The sequence below is a fragment of the Panthera tigris genome, chromosome D1, assembly GCF_018350195.1.
Source record: "Panthera tigris isolate Pti1 chromosome D1, P.tigris_Pti1_mat1.1, whole genome shotgun sequence".
Taxonomy (NCBI): Eukaryota; Metazoa; Chordata; class Mammalia; order Carnivora; family Felidae; genus Panthera; species Panthera tigris.
The window spans coordinates 95,924,456-95,951,457 of NC_056669.1; the positions used below are offsets into that span (position 1 = coordinate 95,924,456).

The 27,002-nt window shown below is 52.6% G+C and overlaps 1 protein-coding gene across 1 annotated transcript; it reads left to right on the forward strand.

The window, feature by feature from the left end:
• The first annotated feature begins 2,566 nt into the window (after positions 1–2,566).
• Positions 2,567–25,867, forward strand: LOC122231500. Its single transcript, XM_042959622.1, has 6 exons — positions 2,567–2,920; positions 6,066–6,107; positions 13,137–13,275; positions 15,603–15,821; positions 16,213–16,347; positions 25,408–25,867. Exons 1-6 carry the CDS (start codon positions 2,567–2,569, stop codon positions 25,800–25,802), a joined length of 1,284 nt encoding a protein of 427 aa, XP_042815556.1. The 3' UTR covers positions 25,803–25,867.
• Positions 25,868–27,002: the final 1,135 nt, after the last annotated feature.

Below are 27,002 nucleotides of genomic sequence, written 5' to 3' on the forward strand. Positions count from 1 at the left end.
ATTCCAAGCAGGCTCCATGCTGTCAGCACAGAGCCCGACTCGGGGCTCAATCTCAAGAACTGTGAGATCATGACATGTGCTGAAATCAAGAGTCGGACACTTAACCAACAGAGCCACCCAGGTGCCCCATGTCAGGGGAGTCCTTCTAAGGAGCTGGCATTTGAGCAGACCCCTGAGCGAGTTGGAGGAATGACAGCAATGAGATCTGGGGGAAGTGGTCTTGGTAGAGGGAACGGTGTGTGCAAATGCCCTGGGGTCGTATAGTGCTTGGAGCGGAGTGAGTGAAACTTCTCTGTTACGCGTCCTGCAGGTGAGTCTCCTCATGGTGGTCAAAGTGGCTGTAGCAATTTCAGGCACCAGACGTGGACATGACACCGTTCAACGAATAAGAGAGATGTCTCTCCCCCGTTTGTCACTGTTCTGTCAATCTTTGAAGAAATCCTTCCTGGACGGGACGTCCCCCGTGGGTTTTTCCTCAATCTTGTTGGCCAGAGCCACAGGCCCGTGTCTAACCCCATCCCAGACAGGGGACTGGAACTCCAGCGGCTGGCTTAGAGCAGTGAGAGTACGCCCTCGGAACCGGAGATGAGGCGTGCCTCTCTGAGTTGTGGGAAGGAGACAGGAGGTCCTTCTAATAAAATGAGGTCCTGCCGGGAAGAAGGAAGGGGGACGTAAGTAGAAAGGATGTGGACAACGATGAGCCATGACTTTAAAAAGCAGGGCATGTCCTCGTCCTCACTGGTGGGCTTGCTGGTAGGGAATCCGTCTTGACCATGAAGACAAGGGCCCCCGGCTCGGGTAGAGCAACGAGACAGGAGACTGGGAGCCATCAGATCAGCCCGGGATGCTTGCAGTTAGATGAAATAGGCGGGGACAGGAAGTCCGATGCCGCCCCCAGCCCTGCTTCAACGACTGAGTCTTCTTTACCCATCGGGGCTCACGTCAGGCTTCACCACAGCAAAGGCTTCGCTGCTTGAGAAACTTTGCTTGGTGTTGTTCAAGCTCCTCACTTGACAAACTGGAAACGGAGATCCAGCAAGGGGAAGTGACTTGCCCGGGACCACACAGCCAGCAGGTGTCGGAGCCGACACTCAGGTCCTGCCCGACAGGAGTGGGTTCCGAACTCCTAGATCTTTCCAATCAGGCACACTCCCTTTTGGGATCTTGAAACCGTGCTATAGAGAGAACTGGGTCGATTCCACGCCTGAAGGGAAGACAGGCTCATGGTTCCTAGGCATTATATTCTCAGGTGCTCACTCCGGGTTTTATCTCCATCTTCCAGCCAGGGTGTAGACCCAGGCAGGGAGATGGCTGATCCAGGCTTTCGTTAGCAGGTCTCAAAATATTCTAAGAATCGGGTGGGGGGGGGTTGGGGGGGCACTGATTATAACACAGATTCCTGGGTCCTGTCCTGAAAGATTCTGATTCACTAGGTTTGAGGCGGGGCCCAGGAATCTGCCTCAAAGTTAAAGCCTCCCTGGGTAGTTATGCTTTAAGTTGCCCCCAGGCCACCTCCTGAGAAACACTCGCCCAAAGGATTCCAGAGGAAAGTTCTCTTTATCTGAAAAGCACAATCCCACGTCCAAATCTGAGGCTTGGCATCGCTTTCCCCTGCCTGTGTGGACCCTTTTCCTGTAGCTGAAGATCAGATTTGCTACCTGGGGGAGGAGGGGGTCGGGGTTGATCTGTTTGAACTCAAACTGTGAAAATAATTGGGATCCACTCTTTTTTGAGAGAAGGTTTTGAAGGGAGCGTCAGGGGGCACTGGTCACCCAGGAGTCACGAGTAAAGGGCACAGCTTCTGCCAGGGGGATGTGTTTCGTGCGTCCCGCTCCCCGCTGGCCTGCCTGCTGCAGGCCCCGGGGACTGCACCCCTTTCTTCCTGGGGTAGCTCTCTTCTTCCTCTCCAGACCTCATGCCCTTATCTACCTCCGTGTCGGACTTTCAAAATAGCTATGTGCTCTCTGTAGTGCAGCTGCACGAAACAGTCAACAAAAACCCCATCTTTTGACAAAATTCCTACTTGGAGAAGCAAAAAAAGAAATATTTTGGCATCTTGAAAGTTAAGACTTCATAGTTCTGTTTAATAGAGCATTTTCCGGGGTGCCTGGATGGCTCCGGCAGTTAAGCGTCCGACTTTGGCTCAGGTCATGATCTCACAGTTCGTGGGTTCGAGCCCCACGTCGGGCTCTGTGCTGACAGCTCGGAGCCTGGAGCCTGCTTCGGATTCTGTTTCCCTCTCTTTCTGCCCCTCTCCCACTTGTGCTCTGTCTGTCTCTCTCTCTCAAAAAATGAATAAACTTTTTAAAAAAATGAAAATAAATAAAAGAGCATTTCCCTACAGGTGCCTGGGTGGCTCAGTCGGTTAAGCGTCCGACTTTGGCTCAGGTCACGATCTCCCAGTCTGTGAGTTCGAGCCCCACATTGGGCTCTGTGCTAACAGCTCAGAACTGTTATGCTCAGCGATTCCCCTCTTGGATAAAAAGGTTGAGGAGGCAACAATTTCCCACAGGCTAGTGGCTTCACCCCTCTGCCTCATGACTAGCACCCACGCTGGACAGCCAAGATGCAGCAGGCTGGGAAAACCCAGGCACTTGTGGACAAGTCTACAACGGGCAATATGATGGCCAAAAAGCACCTGGAGATCAATCCTGACCACCCCATTGCAGAGACGCTACGGCAGAAGGTGGAGGCAGAGAAGAAGGACCAGGCCGTCAAGGTGCTGCTGTTTGAAACGGTGTTGCCTTCTTCTGGCTTCTCACCTGAGGATCCCCGGACCCACTCCAACCACATTTACTGCACGATCAAGCCAGGCCTGGGGACAGAAGACGATGAAGTGACAGCAAAGGAACCCAGTGCTGCTGTTCCTGACGAGATCTGCTTCCTTGAGAGTGATGAAGATGCCTCTTGCATAGAAGAAGTAAATTAGTTTCTACCTGTAGACCTTGTGCCCTCTGTATGGTGTCCCCATGGCTCCCCAGCAACCTTCAGTGACCCCGGTTTACCCGGTTTCCTCTGCTGATGTCTAGTGGTTTTTTATCTCCTGTCTTTGTCTGAGGCAGCATATAAGGGCCTCAAGCTGTATCCTTGCCCATATTTGACAGGGGTTTGGATGTGTACTGTGGGTTTTAAAAAAAAATTCTACTCTGAAATTAAAGTATGTAAAATAAAAAAGATACAGTTTTGTACAGAATAATAATAATAAAGGAACATTTCCCCTAAAGCAGCCAGGTCCTGATACTCCTTGCCTTTGGCTTAGATTTCCTAAGGTCTAGGTTTCAGAAGCTCACATAGCCACTGCCCTGCTTACCTGTAATCAGGAACTCCAGGGGTCACTGGATTCAGGCATGGCTGGATCCAGGGGCTCTGTGTCTATTTCTCTTCACCTCATGACCCTGCTTTCCTCTCAGGCAGGCTTTCTCCCTGTGTAAAGATACCTTCTGGAAGCCTGAGGCATGCATGGTGCTGACAGCTTGGGATCCTAAGGAGGTCCCTATGTGAATCTCTTCCAACGTCCATACGCCAAATCTTACAAAGGGACCCTGATTTGCCTTGCCTAGCCCCAATTCTCAGACCAGTCACTGTGGGCTAGAGGGTGGGATTCCATGGTCTCTAGGTGTAGATCCTGTGCCCATCACTGTCATCTGGGAGCAAGTAGGACACTGAGATGATCTCTCATGAGCTGTGGGATGGGGTGAGGACACCCTAAGAGAGGGCTCCTGCAGATTAATAAGGGCTGCCCACCCAGGAAGCAACTGGCCTGGTGTCCCTCTAGTGTTAAAAAGCAAAGTGTAATTCAACCTAGGGTCAACCCATGGTCCAGTGCTCTTCTCATCGTGTCACTGGCCCGTAGGGGACGTTGGGAGCCTCTTCTTGCAGCTCAGGTGTCTATGGATGATGAATATAACGGGGTTAGGGTGAAAGTGGTCAAGGTCTTGACCAAGATCTCCGGTAGCCATGATGTAATGGGCAGACCACTGCACTCAGCATCAGTGATGGAATTCTGCATTTACTCTGTATTTGGACATTGCCACTTACTCTGTCATTGTGAAGTGTAGTTAACCTCTCTGACCCTGTTTCCTCATCTGTAAAGGGGGATACATTGCTCAGCAAAGCCTGGTTTGGCACGGGGGCCGAGGGACGGAGGTCACAGACACGCCCTGGCCCTTGGAATGGACCTAGCAGGAGATGGACAGTGTGGGGCCCCCATCGAGGACCATACCTGTGGGGTCAGGGAGGGTTTGTGAGATTCAGCAAATAAAAATATAGGCTGCCCAGTTAAATTTGCATTTCATACCACTAATAATCCTTTTAGAGAGAGAGAGAGAGAGAGAGAGAGAGAAAGAGGAGCGGGGCAGAGGAAGAGAGAGAATCTAAAGCAGGATCCATGCTCAGTGCAGTGTCCCACGTAGGGCTCAATCCCATGATTCTGAGATCATGGCCTGAACTGAAATCAAGAGTCAGACACTCAACCAACTGAGCCATCCAGGCGGCCCAACAAATACTTTTTTTTTAGTATATGTCTCACAATATCTGGGATATTCTTATACTAAAGTTATTTATTTGTCTGAAATTCAAGTTTCCTATATTTTATCTGGCAACAGTAGGTCAGGGGCAGGTTTACGTCTGAGGATCCCATTGGTTCAGGCTGATGAACCTGATCCCAGGGGTGCAGCTTACCCAGAGCTCTAATTATACCAAAAAGAATTCGTCTTTTCTCAGTCTCCTGGCTCTGCTTTCTTCTGTTTTGCTTCATTCCCAAGTGGTGGGAAGGTGGCCACCAGATCTCCAAGCTGTCTTTCCCACAGTTTAGCAAACCCAATGGGAAAAGCCTGCCGCCTTCCCATATTTCCAGCAGAAGTTTCAGGCCTGACTCTCATTGGTCCAAGTTGAGTCACATGCCCTTCCCTGAACCAATCACTGTGGCCTGGGAAGATGAAGTCTCCTGATTGGCCAGGCCTGGGTCATGTGCCCACACTGTTCTGCTTACTCCACATGGATTGAAAGTCGAGAAGTTCCCTTAAGGAGAACTGGGGTGCCATCCTCACAAGAGGAAATAGGATGGGCTGCTGAAAACAGCAGGTGCCCTCAACGGGGCATCCACATTCTCCTGACTGAAGCCCTGCCTCAAGGGGCAGAGTCGGCTGAGCCCATGCAGCCAGGCTTCTCGCTGCTTACGGAGAGGTCTGGGGATTACAGACAACACAGGACTGGGATGAATCCAAGCTCTGGGTGACCTTGGGGGCAGTTCTTTTACGGCTCTGTGACTCAGTTTCCTCATTTATAAGTCAAGAAGAAACAGCTGCAAGCTAATCGTGTCCTCAAGCAAGCAGCGTGCCTAGCACTGGGGCCGGCAGGTGGCCAGCACTCAATACATGACAGGTCTTACCTTTCTGGGGGTTCTTGCCCCAGGTGAGAGCCTTTTAAGGGAGAAATGGCAAAGCTTTGGCCTCTGGATTGTCAGAGAGCACCCCCTTTCCGTATTTGGGTGGGTAAAATGTTTGAATGGCTCTAGCCCACCTGCTGTACCTACCATTGAGGCAATTTAGCAGGGGTGGGGTAAGCAGGTCGCCCAGAGGGCTTGAACATGTGTACCCCAGCCCCAGTGGCAAGTCACACGTCAAAGTCACGCCGAGAGGCACATGGACCAGAATGGCTCAGGAGGGGACCTACAAAGGGGACCCGTGCTGGGTTTTTAAGCAGCCAAATAAGCCCTGAGGTTATCTGTCTGCAGTCTACCACATGCTTGAAGTGCCTTACCATGCCTATGTGCCTTAAGTTTTAGACTTTCATCCTTTTCAAGATAAAAGTATTTGTGGGAGGGGTTCAACTTTATGCAGTTAATAACTGTTGACACCTCTTTGTGAATGAGGGAGCCGAGAACAAGGTTTATAAGGGAAGTGAAAGAGAGAGAGAGAAGGGGGTACTGGGTAGGAAAGGAGGTGGGTTCAGGCCCTACCGGTGGGAAGAATCATTAGCAAGGGGACGCTGTGCCTGCCTCCTCCATCCAGCACTGGCTCAAGGGGCCAGCCACTCACACGGCCCTGCTGTTCCCTGTTTCCTAGGATTGGGTCAATGTGGGCAGCTTTGGAAACATTCAGAACAAGGTGAGAATCCTGACTTTGTCCCTCAAACACAGTGTTTGGCCTCGGCAAGTGACTTAACCTCTCAGAACCTCAGTTTCCTCATCTGTTAAATGGGGATTCTCTGCCTGCTCGATAGGGTTAGTATGAGAATTCATGAATTATATTTCAAGACCCTTTGGCCTATCAGCTTAGAATTTCCAAAGAGCAGTTGCATTGTTCTAGATATTTCCATGTTCTCATGCAACCCCACCCGAGGGATTCCCCCACCATCCCTGAGCCCCAGCCCGGACTTCAGAGACAGAACCAGGCGGCCCATCAGACTCTTGAGGACAGGCTTCTGGGGTAGGGTCTTGGCCTGGACTTCACCACGGGGTCCCCCAACTCAGGAGGCGTCTTTACCTCCAGTACCCCCACCCCAAGCACCGCCATTTGCCTGTCAAGGAACTTGGGTCCATGTAGAGCTCAGACAATAGCAGCTTTGTTCTTCATTAAAGAATCTTAATTGACTGAAGAAGAAAAAAAAATCTGAGCTCTTCCTTAAGAAGCTCATAATTTAATAGGTGAAATGTCAGAGAAAATCAATGCCAGGCCGTTTCCTGGCGGGCCTCATTATGCCGTCCATTAAACAACTTTTATGTTTTGTTTATAGTTGCTTATTCCCCGCCCCCCCCCCGCCTCTTATTCCACCCCCCGACTTCTAAAAAAATTTATAATGTTAAAAAGGGACATGGGCTGAGAAACCAAGTTACAAGAAACCTACTGGCTGTCCCTGGTAGGGCTGGGACAATCCGGCCACCACAGAAAAGGCGATGTTCCCAGGAGCAGACGCCGCTGAGGGCTGGGCCCAGCCGGGAGGGCGCAGGGTCAGCACATTCTGAGCATTTTGCAGATTCGGAAGTGTTTTCTGAGATAGAAAGGTCCTCATTTGTTGGGTGATGGTTAGGAAGGTCCTGGAAGGGACTGAAGAGCAAGTGGAACTTGCAAACCTCCCTTTTCCCTTGAGAAGAGAAACTCCAGGTCCTGGTGGGTCAGAAGAGGGGCTCGCCGGATGTGGTGCTGTTTATGGTCCTGTAAAGGGGCGGCTGTGCACGCAAAGGAAAGTCTTAAGACGTGAGGTCGCCGGTGCGATCAGCTGGGTCCGGCTTGTTCCCAGCCATGCTCTGGCCACGAGCGTGACCCCTCGGGGGGACATCCCCCTGTGAGAAATGACCCAAGTTGAAGATGAGGCTGTCCCCAACTTGGCAGTCTTGGACCTCGGTCAAGGCAGTAGGCAGAGGTCAGTCTTCCTGGATGATGTGTTTGTGCTCGTCACCCCCCACTTCACCTCGGGACTCTGCCAACCCATCAGGGTCTGGACCAGCTCCGGCCAGCCTATCAGGAGAGAAAAAGTCTCCTTTCCAGAGAGGGAGGAAGCTCTCCGAGTCTTAGTATAGGTTCCCCGGAAGCTGACCCTCAGACAAGAACCCAGTGCCAGTAGTCGGTGGAAGCTGATCCCAGGAAGCACCAGCAGAGGAGTGGGAATCAAGAGAGGAAAAGGAAGGGCTTCAGTAAAGGGCGCATTAGCCAGCTGATGATCACCACTGCGGCGACTGGGGCTTAATTACAGAAACTGTGTAGAACATATGCCCCAGGGAAGGATGCAGTTTCTGGAGTCAAAGAATCCCCTCCCTCTCTACTCCGGGCACCAAGATGCAGGGATGGAGGGTGGAGGGCACGTGGTAGGAGATGGCCCCTGTGAGTGCAGAGGGCTGGAGGTCCCCACTGTGTTCCTTGCCCATGCAGCAGCCTGGAGCTCAGCCCTTGAACCCTTAGCCTCCTCGATTTGTAAAGTGGATCTCATCATTCCTACCTGTGGCCCGTGCCGTGGCCGTAATGGTGGCCTGGCGTAGCGGTGAGCTCCTTGTATGGACCAAAGTGTTTCTCCCGCCCTCCCCAAATTCATAAGTTGAAGCCCTGACCCCCGATGTGACTGAATTTGGAGACAGGGCCTTAAGGTTAAATGAGGTTATAAGGGTTGGGCACTCAAGCAGCAGGATCGGTGCCCTTAGGAGAAAAGGAGAAGACATTAGAGGTCTCTGTCTCTCCCTGTCTTTCTGTATCTGTGTCTCTGTCTCTCTCTTCCCTCTCTCCCCCCACACAGAGGAAAGGCCGTGTGCTGACAGAGTGAGAAGGTGGGCAAGCCAAGGCAAGAGGCCTCCCCGAAACCCACCTTGATGGCACCTTGATCTCAGACTTTCCAGCCCCCGTAACCGTGAGAAAATGAATTTCTGTTGTTTAAGCCCGCCAGCCAGCCTGTCACCTTCTATGACGGCAGCCTGAGCTAAGACACTCCTGGACCTGGCAAGCAGTCGGTGGGGATGTGCATCCTACCGCCGTGTACATGTGAAGCTGTAGGACCTTGGGAAGTTTTTTACTTTCCTCAGTTTCCTTCTCTGTAAAACGGGAGAATAACGACACCCGCTTTACTGGCAAGCTGTCCCGCCACGACTCTCGTCTCGGCAGCAGGTGTCACAGTCAGCGGCGGCCGAGGGGGCGACTGTGCGGATCCTGGCTGGGTCCTCCCGTCCCCGGTGGTCAGCTGACTGTGAGCCAGTGGTTGGGTCACAGCCGGTTGAGACTGGGTGGGCCCCAGCCGTCATCACACGCCTCACTACAGGCACCCCACGAGCGCAGAGAGGTGCGTCCCACCCTCCAGCGGGCCGGCCCGGGCTTCTGTGCCCAGCGGTGGCCGAGTTCCTTGGGAGCAAGGGGAAACCGCCGGGCCTCCCGAGGCCTAGGCCTGGACTGGCACTGAGTCGCTTCTATCACATTCTGTTGGCCAAAGTGAGAGTCCCAGGCTAGCCCGGATTCGAGGGGAGATAGGAAAGACCCCCCCTCTGCATGGGGGTTGCTGCAAAGCCATCGCAAAGGGCAGAGATTCGGGGAGGCCATCAGCCGGGGACCGCAAATGCGATCGCTGCACTCAGACGGTGTTTGGGGGATGAAATGCGGGTGCCCGGAAGGGCGATGGCTGAAAGGGTGCTCCCTGCAGTCTTCGCGAACGAACCGGGAATCCTCAAGATAAGACCGGATGCCCTTGGGTCAGGAGCCAGAACCCACTTATTTCAAAGCCACAGCCTTTGCTGACTCAAACCTTCCCCTAAGAGGGTGAGCCCAGGGATACATCTCTCTCTCTCTTACACACACACACACGTGCACGCACACACGCACTTGACACGTTCGTATGCAGACACGCATGGACGAGCTGCTCGTACACACCTACATCCACAGGCACACGTGCCCATGGAGCACAGACGCACCTCACTTACACGCGGGTGCAGATACAAGTGTGTCCCACCGGGCCCAGCCGCCCTTGCCTCAGCTTCTAACCTCCGCACAGCTGCATGCCCTCTGGGCTTTTGGCAGGACCTCTTGGAAGGGGCGAGAGGAGGAGAGGGCAGGGGGGCGTGGGTGGCAGGCACGATCAATGTTCTTGTCTGGCCCCAGTGCCTGCCAGGGCCTGAGGAACAGCAGAACCAGGTTGGCATTCGTGCCCATGGGGCAGGTCACAGGGTGCCTTAAAGATGTAAGGCGGGTGGGGGGGGAGGAGGAGGAGGAGTCCCAGCGGGACAGGGGGCCCTCGCCAGCCAGCTCGGGGCCCAGGCTCTGAGGGCCAAATGCTCCCTTCAGCAGCTCCCCAACAGGGGAGGCTGATTGCAGCTCCCTAGACCCGTGCTCGTTACCAGGCAGTTTGAGGTGACAGTCGTGGTGAGAGCCTCCACCACTTTTTACGTCACTTAGACCGTATTGCAGCTTGGCCACAGGCCCCAAGCTGCTGCGGCCCAGGGTAGAACCAGGGAAGGCGGCAGGCTTCTGAGGCTCAGTCTTCCACTTCTGAGATGCCCGGCAAGCAGCCGCAGACCTCGCTAGGTCGTGATGATGGCTTTTGAAGGGTTTCCTGTTTTCTGGGCTTCTGCCTCCTTGGGGTGCAGTCCCTCTGGGTTTGAGATGTGCTGGGGGCAGAGCTTGAGGTGCTCCAGAGGCGGAGAGAGTCGTCTGTGACCTGAGGACCCAGGCCTCAGCAGAGAGACTCAGATTTGCATGTCTGCACCCAGGGACCGGTCTACACACCTCCAAGAAGGAAACCTTTGGGTCCACGGGGAGCAGCTGTGACTATCTCTGGTGGGCAAGTCTGCGAGACGACCTGGAATTACCTTTCTGTTCCTGTTCTTGTTCTTGGTGATGGTGTGTGGGCAGACTTTCCTCAGGGATCAGCAAAGTATGGCCCAGAGGCCAAATCGCACCTGCCTCCTGTTTTTGTCAATAAAGTTTTACTGGAACACAGTCATGTCCACTCTATACGTGTTACCTACTTTCACACTATAACCGAAGAGAGTAGTTGGGACAAAGCCCCGATGGCCTACAAGGCTGAGAACTATGAGCTACTCGGTCCTTTATAGAAAAAGTTTGCCGATCCCTGAGAAGAACAACCCAGGTTCCAGAATGAGAAAGCCCCGGGATGGAACCCCCCCACTTCCTAGCTCTGTGATCTTGGGTAGGTCACTTAACTTCTCTGAGCCTCAGTTTCCCCCCATGTAACCTCATTGGGTTGTGCAGGGGATTGTAGCACTCGGCCCAGTGCCAGGCACGTAGGTGGGCAGGTGGTGTTTCTCGGTAAATGGCAGTGTGTGTTCAGCGTCTTGCCGGAGGCTCTTGCAAGTCAGGGTTTCCGCAGGCGCCCTGGCAGGGGAACTTGATAAAAAGTGGTTAAGAATGAAAGGGGTGATTTGATTTTGGTGGGGAGACATTTATGCAATTAGGTGGCGGGCCCTGGAAGGAGATGTCTGGATTCACAAGGAGCAGTAACACTTATTCTTACAAAGCCCGCCCCGGGAACCCTGGGAGAAAGTCAGGGGGTGTCCTCTCACCCCCCAAGGGAGCCCCGGGGGCCCTGAGCTGCCCTGGCCAGCCTTTGTCTTGACTCCCCCGGGAATGGTGAAATCTTAGCTTTTGAGCCAGGAATATTGTTTTGAAAAAATGAAACGCCCAAAGAGTCCCTACAGTCCCCAAACCTCATTTTAAAGGGATTATAGCAGCTGGCTTGCAAATCCTGTTTCTTAGGTGGGGGGCTTAGAGCAGGGCTCAGGCAAGGACCGGGGTGGGGAAAGAAAGGAAGGTCATTTCATTTCCTGGAGAGGAAAAGCCCCGGTTTTCCCCGCTGCCGTGCCTGGGACCCAGCTCGCTGTCTCCGCTGGGGAAAAGGGAAGGGGCAGGAAGGGTCCCGAACTTGGAGTCAGGCAAGGAGGGCTCTAGTCTTCCTTTCGCCTTCGATTCACGGCCGACCTTGGAGTTGCCCTCTGGAGCTTGGTCTTCTGAGTGACGAGGGTTTGAAATTAAAGCAGAGTTTTACCATCCTCCTTTCTTTTCTTATGCTCCAGGAAGGGGTCCCCTTCCTCTGGGCTCCCCACAAGGGCAGGTGGATAAAAGGAGAACTGGTCAAAATGCTTTGTCCGGGGAAGGTGGGGAGTTCTCTGGGGGCAGCTGCGTGGCTGAGAGTCTTCAAAAGCTTTAATTTAAAAAAAAAAAAAAAAAAAGGCTTGGGGGGATGCCTAGATGGCTCAGTTGGTTGAGTGTTTGACTCCTGATTTTGGCTCAGGCCATGATCTCATGGTTCATGGGATACAACCCCACGTCAGGCTCCTCGCTGAGCGTGGGGCCTGCTTAAGATTCTCTATCTCTCTCCCTCTGCCCCCTCTCCCGCTCACGGTCTCTCTCTAAAATTAAAAAAAAAAAAAAGTTTTGTTTTTTTTTGGGGGGGGGAGGTGGAATCGGGCTAGTGATTTGACACCTGCCAGGAAGAGGCCCCAGGGGAAGGACAGGTAGAGAAAGGATTTTAGGTAACTTTCGCTGCAGTCCTGTGCAATGTAATTCCCCTCCACTGGGCCCCCTGCAGAAAAACTTCAGTTAATGCAGACCAACCATCACAGAGTGTTAGGGTCAGAGTAGCAGTTCTTTTGGGCGAGTGCTTCTGCAGAGGCAATCCTCGTGGAAAGAACGGGAAGACCCATTTCTATCTGCCTGGTATTTCTAGACTACCAAGAATGGTCCAGACCAGTGCTGCCCTGAGTGTGGGGGTCGAACCACTACTGATTTGTGAGATGATTTTGGCTGGCACCCCCGTGATCTTGAGAAAATTGCTATTTATTCATTTAAATGGGTCCCGGGAGAAAATAACCCATGTGTCACACCCGCCAGTTTGAGGATTTTATTGCTTAGGACACGGTCGAAAGAAGTACATATGTTAATACACTGTGAGGTGACTCAAAGGGACTGTTAAATGGTGCTCTGACCACGGAAAAGGTCCAGAGAAGCCCTTAGTGGGACAGGACCTTGGGGGACATCAGCTGGCCCACCCCCAGAGGACCTGGCTCTGTGTCCACCCCTACCTACTGTGAGGTTATAAGCCTCTTCCCCAAACATCCAGCCACATCTTCGGGGCAGTAGGGAGAGCTGGGGAGGAATCGGAAAGAGTGAGTAAAGAGAAGGCGTCGATCCAATGAACAGTTAAGACGGTTGGATTGGGATGTTTTAAACCAGACTGAACAAAAGTCAGCTTCCTTCTCTCCCTCTCCCCCTTTCTCACCCCCTTCTTCCTTTCCTCCCTTCTTCCCTTCTACCCGCTGGGTGCAGGCTCATAAGGGAGTTTAGAGTAATTTTAGAGAAATAAACTACATATGCTTGGCATCCTTGCCCCCACCCAGAGCAGTAGAGCTACTGGGTGATCCTCACACACAAAGATAATATTAACCAAATTAAATACATTTTTGGTCAATAGCTTCCTATGGCCCTTTCTTGGATAGTCCCCTTACACGTGCAAATGTGAGATTCGGAGAAGTCCTGCTCTTCAAAAGAATACACTTGACTATGAGCATCTCTCAAGTGCATCTGACTCTGGTATGCTATTTCTGTGCAGCACACATTCATATCCAGCATAATTCATTCTCAAAGACCCCATTTTGGGAAATGCTGGACTGGAAGCCGGTGAAGGTGTCTTCCTTCTTGGCAATGTAGGCGCTGGTGATCGAGAAGCCCCTGGAGACAGCTGCCTCCCGGGCCAGCCTCTCCTGGGTGGGCGAGAGGGTTGGTTATGCCGCAGGGGCTTCCGGCCAAGATCTGGCCTCCACTCCATCCCTGTCTCCAGCAGAGAGAAGTCAGAGTGACCTGCCAGTCGTGGGGTGGGGTTTTTAGAGCTCCCAACGAGTTTCCAAAAAATGCCTTCCCTCTGCCCAGGCTTCCTCTTGCCTCTGTTATTAGGATTAGAAAGAGAACAACAGCAATAAAAATACAAAACACCAAACAACAAAAACCCTGAACTGAACAATACCCCAAGCCACATCAGAGGAGCAGTTTCCCTGCTGGACCCCCGCCTGCACAGTCTGGTTGTCTGGGTACAGCTCCGAGCTCCGCCCCATGGTCAAGAACAGCATATTCTCTGGGGCCTTGGTTTCCTCAACTCTTTCCTCCTTCTGGGCCACCCTCCTTGGGTGGTGTGAATGAGTTGGAGGGTTAGGCAGGCCCCATGGTGAAATCCCAGCCTTAAGTTGGTTGGACGTTCTTTATTTAAATGTTCAAAATGATGAACAACCTGAATACCGTATTCATCACAATTCGTAAATTAACATCTGTTCAGCATTTGACAGTTTACAAAGCAGTTATATGGTCATTCCTAAGAAAAGCCCGTGAAATTAATGGTGCTTCTCCACTCCGTCAATGAGGAAACAGACACAGAGGAGGATAAATAGCTTGCCCAAGGTCACAAAGTGGTGTGAGACATAGCCGGGACTTGAACTTAAGTCTCCTACTTTGAAACTGGGCATTATTATAGAGCAGAAGATATGATCCCCACCATTGAGAAATTTCTGTCCTGCTGAGAAAATGAGGCTGGCTTCATACTATTTTTTGTTGTCTGTATTTTGGATGTGTGTGAATAAATCATTCTATGAGTATTGGAGACACTGTCTCACTCAAGAGACCTGCATTCAGAGAAAAAAAGAAAACCTCGTGGGATGATGTGGTTAAGAGAGGCTTTCTAGAGGAGGTAGACCCAGGGCCTTAAAGAATAAACTAAACACAAGAAAAGTGTCTGACAAATCAGTCATTCACACCACAGTGTAAAATCCATTTGGTATCCCATTTCTAACTGTAAGATGAAAACAAAGCTCTCTTATTCATTCATTTATGACGACATTTTGAGCCATTACTGTGTGGCAACCCCAGGCGAGGTACTGATACCAGCTTGTCCCAGGGAATAGGCTCTTCAAGATCAAATGTGAAGAGGAAGGAGGCACAGCTCCCCAAACCAGAGACTGATGGAGCAGGAGCTACACCCGGCTCTCAGCTCATGTTCTCAACCCACTTCTTTCTATCAAAATGGCTGATCTGGCCTGGGAAGCAGTGTCCAGAGCTCAGACATGGCTTGAGGACTCAGATGCTGGGCCTAGGGTTTAGGTGGGAGGGGCATGAAATCCAGAGAATCCAGGATTTGAGCCTCAGGAGGTGGAAGTCTGCCATTGGAGCAAGAGGGAACAGGTGTCTAAGTGCCTGGGGCACTGAGAAGGTGGAAGGAGAGTTCTAGAGTACAGATTAATAAAACCACAGAAGGTCAAGAGGTGGACAAGTGGAGCAGGATCCATGGAAGACTGAGGCCTGGGGAGCAGAGCTGATGAGGCCCTTGGTCAGGTTGGACAATTAGCAAATGAATTGTTTCTAATTGTATTTCTGGTCTCAACTTGCTCATCTAGTAAGTGAAATGATAGTATATGGGATATTGCTTTTAAAAAGCAAAATGAACTTGCAGTTGAAAGTGATTTATGAAACCTCCTTAGGGGCTGTTAGTGAGCCTTTGCACATGCTGTTCCCTCTGCCTGAAATGCTTTCCCCACACCTCATGTGGCTACTCCTTTTCAAGCAGGGCTAGGTTCAAAGATCACCAACTCAAAGAGTTGGTTGACGGCCACCCCATCTCAGGAAACATCCCCACCTACACCAGTCTCTCCCCTCAGCCACTGTATTTTCTTTACGGTCTTTGACAATGTGAAATTGTCTTCCTTCTTTCTTACTTTTTTGAGTTGTAATGTCTATTTTATTAAAGACGTATGTGGCTTTAAAAGTCAAAGTTTGTATCAAAACCCAGCAATCTCCTGCTGCCCCCCTTTCTGCTTCTCAGAAGCAAGCATTTTTACTTCTTTTGGCAGGTAATCTACTTGTATATTTGTACATAATTTGCTTGTGTTAAAAGTTCTTGATTTTTGTGTTTTATTCATAATCCATAGTCCCTCTACTGACGGTTTAACTTTTATGCACACATATAAATGTGCATGCACACACAAAGCATCCTTTCCCTCCTTCCTCCTTGGGTAATTTATCACAATTGTTGGTAATGTTCATTATTCAACCCTTTATGATCATAATGATGTAAGGATTGCTCATGGATAAGCCATGTGAAATAATATAACTGTTTGTGTGGCGTTATTGCAGAGGGACCCAAGTGTTTATTGGGAATTCCTCAAATCAGTATCTCTGGGTCTTTCTGCACACCTCTTTCAACATGTTTCACTCATTTATACCCCTTGTGTTTATGGAGCATCTACTATGAGCTTGGCATTGTGGAAGACCTTGGAAAGACAGTGACAGACAAGGCAGATAGAGCCCCTGTCTTCAAGGAGCTACGTCTAAAGGGTGAGCTGTTACAGTCAGGTAGGGTGAACATTTAGAGAGAAAAACAGACACTACTCTCTGGGGGACTGAAAGAGTAGTGATTACAGTGCCACCTGATGGCCAGTGGAGATTAAACTATCTTACTGAGGATAAGCCTGGCTGGAGAGTGGAGTGTCTTGGGCAGAGGAGAAATCATGTGCAAAGTCTGGTGTATTAGTTAGCTATTGCTGCATAACAAATACTCCCTTTCAGTTAGTGGTTTAAAACAACATCTATTGTCTGAGGGTCAGGAATCTGATCATGGTGAGGCTGGTCCTCTGCTCAGGGCCTCTCCTAGGCTCCTATCAGGCTATCAGCTGGGGCTGAGGTTATCTGAGGGCTCATCTGGGTACGGATCTGTTTCCAAGCTCACTCAATTGGATTTTTGCAGGATTTGCCTCCTCCTGGGATGTTGGACCAAGGGTCTCAGTTCTTCCCAAGTGGTTGGCCCTATTGGCTCCTTGCCACATAGACATCTTCACAGGACAGCTCACAACATGGCAGGTGGCTTCATCAGAGTGCACAGGTAAGGGCAGAAGACAAAAGCTACTGTCTTCATTACCTGATTTTGGAAGTGGCACCCACCACTTTTGCTGGCCAGAGGGTCAGAAGGGGTCCTGGGTCCAACCCATCGTCAAGGGGTGTGGACTCCACAGAGCATGAGTCCCAGGAGGTGGTGACCTCTGATCACTGGGAGCCGCTTTAGAAGGACCTTCCATAACTGGGATGAGAGCCTGGGGTGTTTGGCTGGGGCACACATACCCACAGAGCTGGGACCAAGAATGTGCAAGGAAAGTGGTGGGTGGGGGTCTAGAGAGCCAGACAGTGGCACTGAAGCTTTCTTAGCAGGGAGCTCAGGCTATCATAACAGAACGTCATTGACTGGGGGCTTAGACAATAGATAGCCATTTCTCACAGTTCTGGAGGCTGTGGAGTCCAAGATCAAGGTGTTGGCAGGTTCAGTTCCCTGGTGAGGAGCCTCTTCCTGGTTGGCAGATGGCCACCTTCTCTCTGTGACCTCATGTGGTGGAGACACAGAAGGTAAGGCAGCAAGCTCTTGGTATCTCATAAAGGGACCAATCCCACCATGAAGGACCCAACTCATGACCTCATCAAAACCTAATTACCTCCCAAAGACCCCACCTCCCAAACCATCACTTGGGGGGTAGGGCTTCACGCATGAAGTTTAGGAACACAATTCAGCCCACAGAAGTAGGTCAGGTTCACTATCAGACGCACAGTTTTTGGAAGACAAGCTGGACTGCTTTAAGAGCTTTAGAGGCATCAGACTACAGGATAGGGATGAATTTGGATGAAAGGAAGTGGGAAGCACAGATTGAGGAGGGGTAGCCAGTGAGGCTTGGGAGGGAACCGGGGGCCGGGTGGCAGTGTGACGTCTAAGGAGAGGAAGCATTTCCAGGAGGGCACAGGTCTGGCCCACGGGTCTGACCACTCTAGGTCCAACCTCCTTGTAAGTTGTCTCCTGGTAAAGATATCCATGGCTCAAAATCCCTGAAAAGCAACCACATGACTCCAACCCCCTCATTTGTAGCTGAGGAAACCGAGCCCCAGAGCAGTGATTTCTGTGGGGAACAGGACCGTCTGGGGTTGACAGGCTGAAGGCCACATTTTAGCGCCATGGTTTCCAGGTCCAGTCAAGCGAGAAAATTTGGGTTCTGCCCGTACTTAGCACATGACGGAAAGCTCCTGATTCTGCATGCGGGAAAGGCCAGGAGAGAGACGGGCAGGAATGGAAAGAAATGTCTCTTTCTGAGCCTTCCGGAACATGAGCTGATGGGGGCTCCAGGGGAAATGGGGCCTGAGCGAAGGACCGGCTTTGGTGATGTTAATTGTTCTCCTTTTGGGGTTCCTGGCCACAAGTCCCCATGCCCAGCCCAGATTAAAGCTTCATGTTGTTGCAATCCGGGCCTCCAGTGAAGCGACTTCTAACAATGCAAAACCACGAATGAGGCAATCCTGATGGAAGGCGTGAGTCCCCCGCCCTGGACCCCTCTCTTGGGTCTTGGCTTTGAAATCCCATCCGGGCGGGCAGGGAGGGGCAGGTGGTGCCGTGGCCCCGACTGGCTGAAAGCCCCCTCTCCACCGTGCTGGTGTTCCAGGACCAACCATGGGTGGGGAGCACTCCCTGGATGGAGCACGGCGCCTCCCCGACCTCCTGCTCTTGCCCAGGCTGCACTGCAAAGCTTACTTTCTTGGCGGGGGGGGTTTGTCCTTTCCAAGAGTCAGATCCCACCCTGGGAACCTCGCTGGCTGGGGCCGCCTTGCCGAGTTGCACAAGCGTTTACCACACGCAGGCAGGCCGGCAGCAGCAGGGACACCGGGTTTCCTGCTCCCCAGAGGAGCAGGGGCAGGAGCCGCTGTCATTCTGTGGCGCCCGGGCCTGGCGGGAGGCCAGGGCGACACCTCAGGGACCCCTTCCCGCACCCCACCCGGCCCACCCAGACTTGCCTTAGAGCTGCTGGGCTGCTGGGCATTATGAGCTGGAGGAAAGCGGGGCCCTGTGCCAAAGCCCCACCTCCGAGTTGGGAAGGAGGAAGGGGACGCGTCTATACAGAGCCTCTCAGCACTGACACGGGTTGTGCCCTGACCCTGTGCCCCAGGCCAGCTGCCCTCTCACTGCCTAGGAACCTGGAGCAGCACGGGGACGCAAACCAACCCAGGTGGGGTTGAGGAGGGCTGGTGACCCTGATGTTGAATATAGGAGGGAAACAGACCCGTGACAAGGGGTCGCTTTGCAGACCCTCGGGGAACTCATGTCTGATTCACAGCAAGAGGCCTTTCAGCCGAGGGACCAGCGAAGGAACCTGTCCCCAAGTAGTTTTCCTGGCAAAGGGCCATGGAATCTTCTAAACCTTCTGAAAGATGCTCCGAATATTCTCATGTGATTCAGGGCGGGGAAATGAAAATTCATTCAATATGCATGAAACACATTGCAGTCAAGATATATTTAACTTTTCAAGAACTCTGTGCAATAGGTAATACTATTGTCCCCTTCCTACAGTTGAGGACGCTGAAGCACAGAGAAGCTAAGGGATATTTTTAAGGTCACGCTGACAGTAAGGACAGAGCCGGACTCCAGCCCAGGGCTGTCTGCTGGCACATTGTTCGTCTCCCCTCTCCTGCTTCTCCCCGGCCATCAGCTCCCCCAATGGCCACGTGCCCCAGAGCAGATGCCCCAGGAGTTCCAGATCCTTCCCATCTTCCTGGGCTCCCGCCCCCGGGCCACATAGAGGAGGGGTTCGTTGGCAAGAAAGAGGCAGAGGTTCTCCTTCCCCGTTCTGCCAGTTCTGTTTGGTGCCCTGAGTCACAAGCCACGGCAGGGGTGCTGAGGCACCTGACCGAGGCTTCCTGAAGCCAGACCTCTGGTTTGGACCCAGCGTCTCTCAAGGTGCCTCTCCCCCTCCCGGAGTAGCTGCTGGCACAGTCCAGAAAGATCTCTGGGTTTCAGAAGCTACAGAATCCCGAGATGCAGCCTCCACACCTAAGTTTCTCTTTGTTGATTAACCGCCCCTGTAACACGCGTCTCACACACACACACACACACACACACACACACACCCTACACGTCTTTTTTATGCTCCTTGTTAGGTTCACAATCTTGGGCGAGTGACTTCATCTCTCTTAACCTCAGTTTCCTCATCTGTAAAATGGGGATAATCTCAGTACCCAATTCTCAGGGCTGTCACGAGGGCTAAATGCAGTGATGTGTCATTTTCATTAAAAAAAAATTTTTTTTTAATGTTTATTTATTTCTGAGATAGAGAGAGACAGAGCACGAGCGGGGAAGGGGCGGAGAGAGCCGGAGACTCAGAATCTGAAGCAGGCTCCAGACTCTGAGCTGTCAGCACAGAGCCCAATGTGGGGCCCGAACCCACGAACCGTGAGATCATGACCCCAGCCGAAGTTGGATGCCTAACCGACTGAGCCACCCGGGCACCACATTCTTTTCTTTCCTCTTTGCCCCAAATCGAGCCCGTTGCCGGCATTCTCCACACACCGTCATCCTTTGGGGATGGTTTTAAGCCGCTATGTCTTAAGGGGTAATTTGTTATGCAGCAGTAGACAGCTACAAGTACAGACCCTCTACTTTCCCCGGAGACCCCCAAGGCCAGAGAGAGAAAAAAAACTGCCCAAGGTCCTATGGCCAGTGGTCGATTGGCAGACCAGGGGCTCCAACACAGCCTCTTGTCTGCTGGTGCTGTGCACTCTCCATCACACTTGGGGAAAGATGTGGAAGCAACCCCATTCCGTGCTTCTCATCCACACCAGGATCGTCACCATGCGTTCTCCGCCTCAGTTTCTTCATCTTTGAAATGGAGTGAATAATAATAACCAAGCGGGAGGACTGTAAATACCACATGTAAAACACCTAACGCCTGGCACATAGTAGGTGCTTAATATAGAGAAGTCTTCCTAGAAGAAAAGCCCCACCCAGCACCATCTGTCCTCAGCCTCTTAGGAAATCGGAGCTGCTGGTCAAAGGGGGGAGTCCTGAAACCATAAAGGGGCTCCCATGGAGGGGGTACATAAACAGGTGGGGCAGCCACAGAAGTGCCTCCTGGAAAAGCTGAGACTCGGTGGTGGGGCAGAAGTTCACGGGCAAGTTAGCCACAGCTGTTCCCCTCCAACGTGCCCCCCCCCCTTGTCACCCAGATGTTTTGCAAGAGCACAGAGAACCCTGGCTCATCCCGGGAACCGGGAGAGTGGAAGTCTGCTAAAGGGAATCTGCTGTGTTAATCACTCCCCAGCAAGGCAGACCTGGGGCCTTGCCTCCACTTTCCGGCTGAGACACTGATACTTGCCCAAAGTTCACGCAGGTTAGTCGTCGTCATCGCAGAACTAGCCCTGCATCCATTTTTATTTGAGCAGCTTTTATCTTTTTTTATTTTTATGTTTTTTAGGTTTATTTATTTTTGAGAGAGAGAGGGAGAGAGAGAGAGGGAGGGAGGGCCAGAGAGAGAGGGAGACACATATTCCAAACCAGGGGCTCCGGGCTCTGAGCTATCAGCACAGAGCCCGCTGCAGGGCTCGAACTCCGGAAGAGTGAGATCGTGACCTGAGCCAAAGTCAGACTCTTAACCAACTGAGCCACCCAGGTGCCCCTGAAAGAATTTTAGACTTACAGAAATGTTGCAAAAACGTACAGAGTTCCCACCAGCTTCCCGGGATGATAACATCTTACATAACCATAGGAAATGATCAAAACCAAGAAATTGACATTGGTATAAAAGAGTAACTAAACTACAACATTGATTTGGATTTCTCCAGATTTTCCGCGAACATCCTTTGTGTGTTCTAGGAGCTAATCTAAGGACCCCACACTGCATTTGCCTGTCAAATCCCCTTAGCCTCCTGCAATCTATGACACCTTCTCTCTGGCTCCCTCCTTTTGAAAACTGTGTAACATTCCACTCTGTGAGTCACCACGTTGATCCATCCATCGGTGAGCGCTGGGTTGTCTTTTGGGTTTTGCTCTCGTGACCCGTGCTGCTTTGAAACCGTTCATCTGTGTGCCCTGTCGTACAAGCCACGGGATTTTCTCTTGGGTGGGAACCAGGAGTTGAACCTCTGGGCTCACGGGCTTCAATGGTCCGCTTTCAGAGGTAATGCCAGACTTTGTCAGAGTGCTTGCTCCCATACAAGTCTACTGGCATCGTGAGCGGTCCGTGACCTTCTCCCTATGTGGTAGGGTCATACTTACTAACGTTTGCCAGTGGAGTAAGTGGCTGTGGGCTTGGTGGTTCTCAGTTCTTTGAATGTTCATTGATTTATTTTGAGAGAGAGGGAGAGAGAGAATCCTAAGCAGGTTCCACACTGTCAGTGCAGAGCCTGACCTGGAGCTCGATCCCACGAACCATGAGATCATGACCAGAGCTGAAATCAAGAGTTGGATGCTTAACCGACTGAGTCCCCCACGCGCTCTGCTCTCGGATCGTCGAACGCATGCTGTGTTTCCGCCACTTGGGGCAAAGCTATCTCCCAGTGGGCGTGCCCTCTTTCCCACCCGGCTGCTACCTCCTGCTCCCAGGGGGGCCTTCCCCCCCCACCCTCTCCGTGCCCCCCCATTCCATCTGGCACCTTGCTTTTACTCTGCCCATGGCGGCAGCTCTACAAGGACCGTGATCGTATCACTCTTCCCTGTCCTGTTCCCCAGCAGGCACAGCGACTGGGTGGGACCACCACGCGTTATGTCAGTGAGTGGATGGGGCTCGCCGTACAGGATGCTTCCCATTGGGAATCACCCTGGCCCCACAGCCAGTAAAAGTAAAAGCTTCATCTGGTTTCCAAACCCCAGCCTCCTGTTTTCACCAGCAATAATTTGCTGCAAACCCTGCCAGCAAAGGGCAGACCATTTGGGATGCATAAAGCAAAATGGAATCACGTGTGAGATCTTTGGGATGGGCTGTGCTGCTCATCCCGTGTCCGGGGGGCCTTGGGGGCATGAGGCGAGGCCAGAGGAGGAGCTGGGTTGGTGAGAGAGAGGAGGTAAGGGAGAACATTCGTCTCCTTGCTTGTCTCCTTTCTTTCCATTTAAGAAATGTGGGGCGGGGGCGGGGTGGGGGGTGCTCCTGGGCGGCTCAGTCAGTTGAGCATCTGACTCCTGATTTCAGCTCAGGTCATGATCTCGCGGTTCCTGACATTGAACCCTGAGGGCTGACGGCGTGGAGCCTGCTTGGAATTCTCTTTCTCCTCTCTCTGCCCCTTCCCTGCTTGCTCTTTCTCTCTCTCTCTTTATTTATTTATAGATAAACATTAAAAAAAAGAAATGTGGGGCGGGGTAGACAGTGAGGGGGTTCAGGCCATGCAGATGGTCTTAGGGATTCCCCTTTCCATGATGATGGGGATCTCTTGGGCAGCGCCACTGGTGGGGTGGGCTTGGACACCGAATTCTCGTGCCTAGGGGGCTGTTGGGGGTTCTCGGAGAATCTGTGGGGTTCCATCAGGGCTGCTTGCTAATATTTTATAAAAAGTACTCACTATCATACCGTTGGTTTTCTCTGACTGTAAATAAAATACATGCACATTGTAGAAAAGAAAACGATACCATCATTAAGCCCGCACCCATCACCTGAAGCTGTCACAGGTACCATGCTGCTGTATTTCCTTCCGGTCTTTCCCCCACCTCCTCCCTGTTCACTTAGGAGAGGCTGGGGAGGAGACTGGCTAAGACTGTGGATTTTGCAGACTGACAGCCATAATTAAAATCCTGCCTCTGCCTCTTGCCAGCTGCATGACTTAATGCAAAGTCCTTGATTCCTCTGTTTTCCAGTCCGTAAAATGGGGCAGTAGCCTACCCCACAGTGCTTGCCTCTGAGAATGTTGCAAGGATGTCCTGACATAAGGCACACAAAGCACGTGGTGCATGGTTAACACTGAGTAAATAAATGTTAGCCCTGCAGTGCCAAACTCATTCAATCATTCAACATTTATTGAGCACTTACTGTGTGCCAAGCACTATTCGAGGAGGCGGGTATACAGAGCGAAAGAAGCATGTTTCCTGGCCTGGGAGCTGGTTACAGGGTCTCTGGGGGTGAAGGTGGGGGGCAGACTCGGTGCACATAATATGCCGATGAATTCATACTGATGTGCCGTGACGAGCATCACAAGCATAAAGAACAGGGCTCTCTGAGAAAGTTCGGAGCCAGCACAGGGCTGCAGGATGCTTAGGTGCGGTGTGGGGCAGGGCTTTCGGCAGAAAAATGAGAGGACTCCGCTAGAAAGGGGTCTGGGTGTCTTGAATGGCTGACTGCCGGCCTTTGTGGCTGATGCAGCTGAGCCAGGGGACAGATGAGCCATGTGAGCAGAGCTGGACGGGCAGCCCGGTCAGGTTATATAGGGCCTTGGCGGTGTCCTTGAAGATATTTAACGCAATTCACATGCAAACGGGACGTAAATTGTAGGCAAACGTGTCTGAAAAGAGATCTTATGTGTCCACCGTTGCCTGCCCTGCTGTCTCTCACTTGACATGGAGCCTGACTTCTGTAAAACATCACTTTATTTCTATGTTTTTAACAATTTTATTTATTTTTGAGCTTTAGCAGGGGAGGGTCAGAGAGAGAGGGAGACACAGACTCGGAAGCAGACTCCAGGCTCTGAGCTGTCAGCACAGAGCCCGACGCAGGGCTCGATCTCACGAACCGTGAGATCGTGACCTGAGCCGAAGGCGGATGCTTAACCGACTGAGCCACCCAGGCGCCCCTCTAAAACATCATTTTAAATTCCTGTGTCATACTCCATTGTGTGGATGAATGTATAACAATTTATTTAGGCACGTTCTCCCCCCATTGTTGGAGGTTTGGGCTCTTTCCATGGTGGGGGAAGTCGGTGGCTCTTCTTAACGCTCCTGGTGGCTTGCCATGGGACACACCCCCAGGGCCATCCCGTCGTGGGGCACAGGGGCCCCCAGTAGACCAGAGGGAAGCAGGGTGTGGAGCGACCTCCCTCCCTGCCCCAACGGACTCGGGCCAGGCCGGACCCTGAGGTCATGGAAAGTTGGCCGGCGGCTGCTGGCTCTCACCGGAGCTGGCTGTACCAGGCAGACGTCCGCCCCTTGACCGCAGCTTGGAACCCGGACCCTCCACCGGGACATCAAGGGCCCGGCAGAGCCTTCTGGGGCCTCATTACTCCTCCTTCCGCCTCCTCATCTCATCTCTTTGTTCTGTCCCCGAGGCCCCCGCTTCTCCCCCCAGTCCTAGCTCCCATGGGACGGAGGAACTGGGGAGGGGTCTCTGGCCACTTGCGAGCAGGTGGGTCAGGATAGATACCAGTTCTCCTGCTCCGCTGCTCCTCCTGCAGAGAGCCCATCTCGGGGGCGGGGGCCAGAGCCAGGGGTGGGGTGTGAGGGGAGGGTTTCCCTGGAGGGACAGGTCTTTAGCGGGGAGTCCCAGAAGAAAGGATTGACGTGGGACCTGGGGGTGCAGGCCGGTGGGAGGGCCCCTCACCAGAAGGAATGCAGGGGCGCCCCGTTCATGTCGTTGTCCCACTTGGAGGGCCATCTTGGGAATGTGGGAACCAGAGGGGCCCTGTGGGCCTGACACGAACTGTCTGATGAAAGTTTGCATGAAGGAAGGGGCAAAACTGCCCTTGGACTCAGAATCACAGAAGGACAAAGACCCTTAGAGATCCGTCCATTCCATTGTTCTTAACTTCTCTTGCACCGGGCACTTCTTTTTGGTAAATTTTTTTGAACGTTTATTTACTTTTGAGACAGAGAGAGACAGAGCATGAACAGGGGAGGGGCAGAGAGAGAGCGAGACACAGAATCGGAAGCAGGCTCCAGTCTCTGAGCTGTCAGCACAGAGCCTGACACGGGGCTCGAACTCACAGACCGCGAGATCGTGACCTGAGCCGAAGTCGGACGCTTAACCGACGGAGCCACCCAGGCGCCCCATGCACCGGGCACTTCTAGGAGAATCTGAGAAAGGTTACGGTCCATTTCTCAGAAGCTTAGTCCTCCCCCCGCCCCCCACCGCACGCTCAAAGCTTTCAGCATGGTTTGGAGGAACCCCAACCCCCTGGCATCTTTCCACAGGCTCTCTGACTGTCCAGCCCTCCCATTTTACAGATCGTAAAACGGATGCTCATAGTGGTCCAGGAACCCGCCTGAGTCCCCAGCAAGGGGTGGCCAAGGTCTCTCATTCTCCACTTCACCCCATCACATGCTGTGATCCGGATCGGCCATTCACCGGCCGCGGGATCCTGTCAAGATACCTGAGCTCTCTGGACCCCAGCTTCCTCCGTACCTGGCGACAAACTGGACTCACGCGCCCGGGTCTGTGTTCGTACAGAGCAGGCGTGACTGTTGAGTCCCCCGCCGAACAGCAGAAGCTGACCCTGCTTGCTGGGTCTGGCGCCTCCCCCCTGCACCAAAGGAGGTTGCAGCCTCCAGGAAGACAAGTGTTTTTCTCAAGGTCCCCACATGAGGTGAGAATGGAGAGCCCGCCTTTGAGCCAAATGTGAGTCGCGCACGACACTGCGTAGCCCCCTCTGTGATGCCGGAAGAATTCCCACGTTGGGGTTCAGGATGCCACAGGCAGGCCGTGTGGCTGTGGCTCTCCACCTTCCGATTGGCTGCACTGAACGAACACTGGTTCAAAGCTCCTTTCCGGGTTTAGAGGCGTGAAGTTGTTTCTTTCCCCAAAGGATATTTTCTTACCTTCTGGGGGAGTCATTTCCCCCAGATCAGCCGGCCACAGAGGCGGCAGAGAGAGCGTGAGTTGGAGGCGGGAGGGAGTGGGCAGCTGTGGGGCCACGGCCGAGGGCTGCCGCAATGCTTGGCCACTGCTCAGTGACTTTGGGTCTGAACCGTGGCACCAGAGACTTCAGTGAGGGGAAGCCCCGGTGTGATAAAGGAGTGACCAGGGAAAGTGGTGGAGCTTCCTAAGGGAGAATTAAAAGTCTAGAACATCAGGCCTTCGTACCCTTCGATGCCTTAACTCCTGTCTTCTTATAAATGATCTCTTCTGTCCCAACTATAAGCTCTGTGGGGGCAGGAGCTGAATCTGACTTGCCCTTTTGGCCCTGCACGCAGCCTGGGACATAGTAGGTGCTCAGTAAATATGTGTCGAATTAACAAACCAAGCCCCCGGCCTCGTTAAACAGCGGGACGGCGGTGGCCCCGAGCACTGGCGGTACCCGGGGACATCTGGGCAGCCAGCAGTCAGCTCCCGAGCCCCCGTGATAGGCAGCTGCCATTTGGCGTCCACGGGGCCACTGAGCGCTCTCCCATGCACGAGGCCCCACGGAGGCCCCAGGGAGTCGGGCATTGTCCTGCCCAGAAAGCTTCCACTTGGGTCATTAATAATAGTGCATTTTATTAAAGGAAAGCAGGCTTCAAAGAGCTGTGGGTTTATGGGAAGAGACTTGGATGGAAGTCATTATTCTTGCTGCCCCATCTCGCCCCTCATTCTGTCTCCTCTGTCTTCCATTCAGCCCACGTTTGATCTCCTGCCTGTGCTTTCTTCTCCTGGCTCGGGGTTCCGGGGGAATGGGCTATTGTGTCCATGGTGGGAGGGTGGGGAAACCCTTTGAACTGGCCTCTGGTCGGGGAGAGGCAGCGGGCATGGTGGGGCGGGGTGAGGGGACCTCTGAGAGTTGTCCGGGTGTGTGACTTGAAGAGCAGGGTGGCAGTGAGGACTCAGTGGAAAGTTTTCTGTCAGA

Coding starts and splice junctions, on each gene's coding strand:
- LOC122231500 (XM_042959622.1), top strand. CDS start 2,567: ATGCAGCAGGCTGGGAAAACCCAGGCACTTGTGGACAAGTCTACAACG. Junction 13,276..15,602: donor CCTGTCTCCAGCAGAGAGAA/GTCAGAGTGACC, acceptor GCGTTATTGCAG/AGGGACCCAAGTGTTTATTG. Junction 16,348..25,407: donor GGCTTCATCAGAGTGCACAG/GTAAGGGCAGAA, acceptor CCCATTTTACAG/ATCGTAAAACGGATGCTCAT.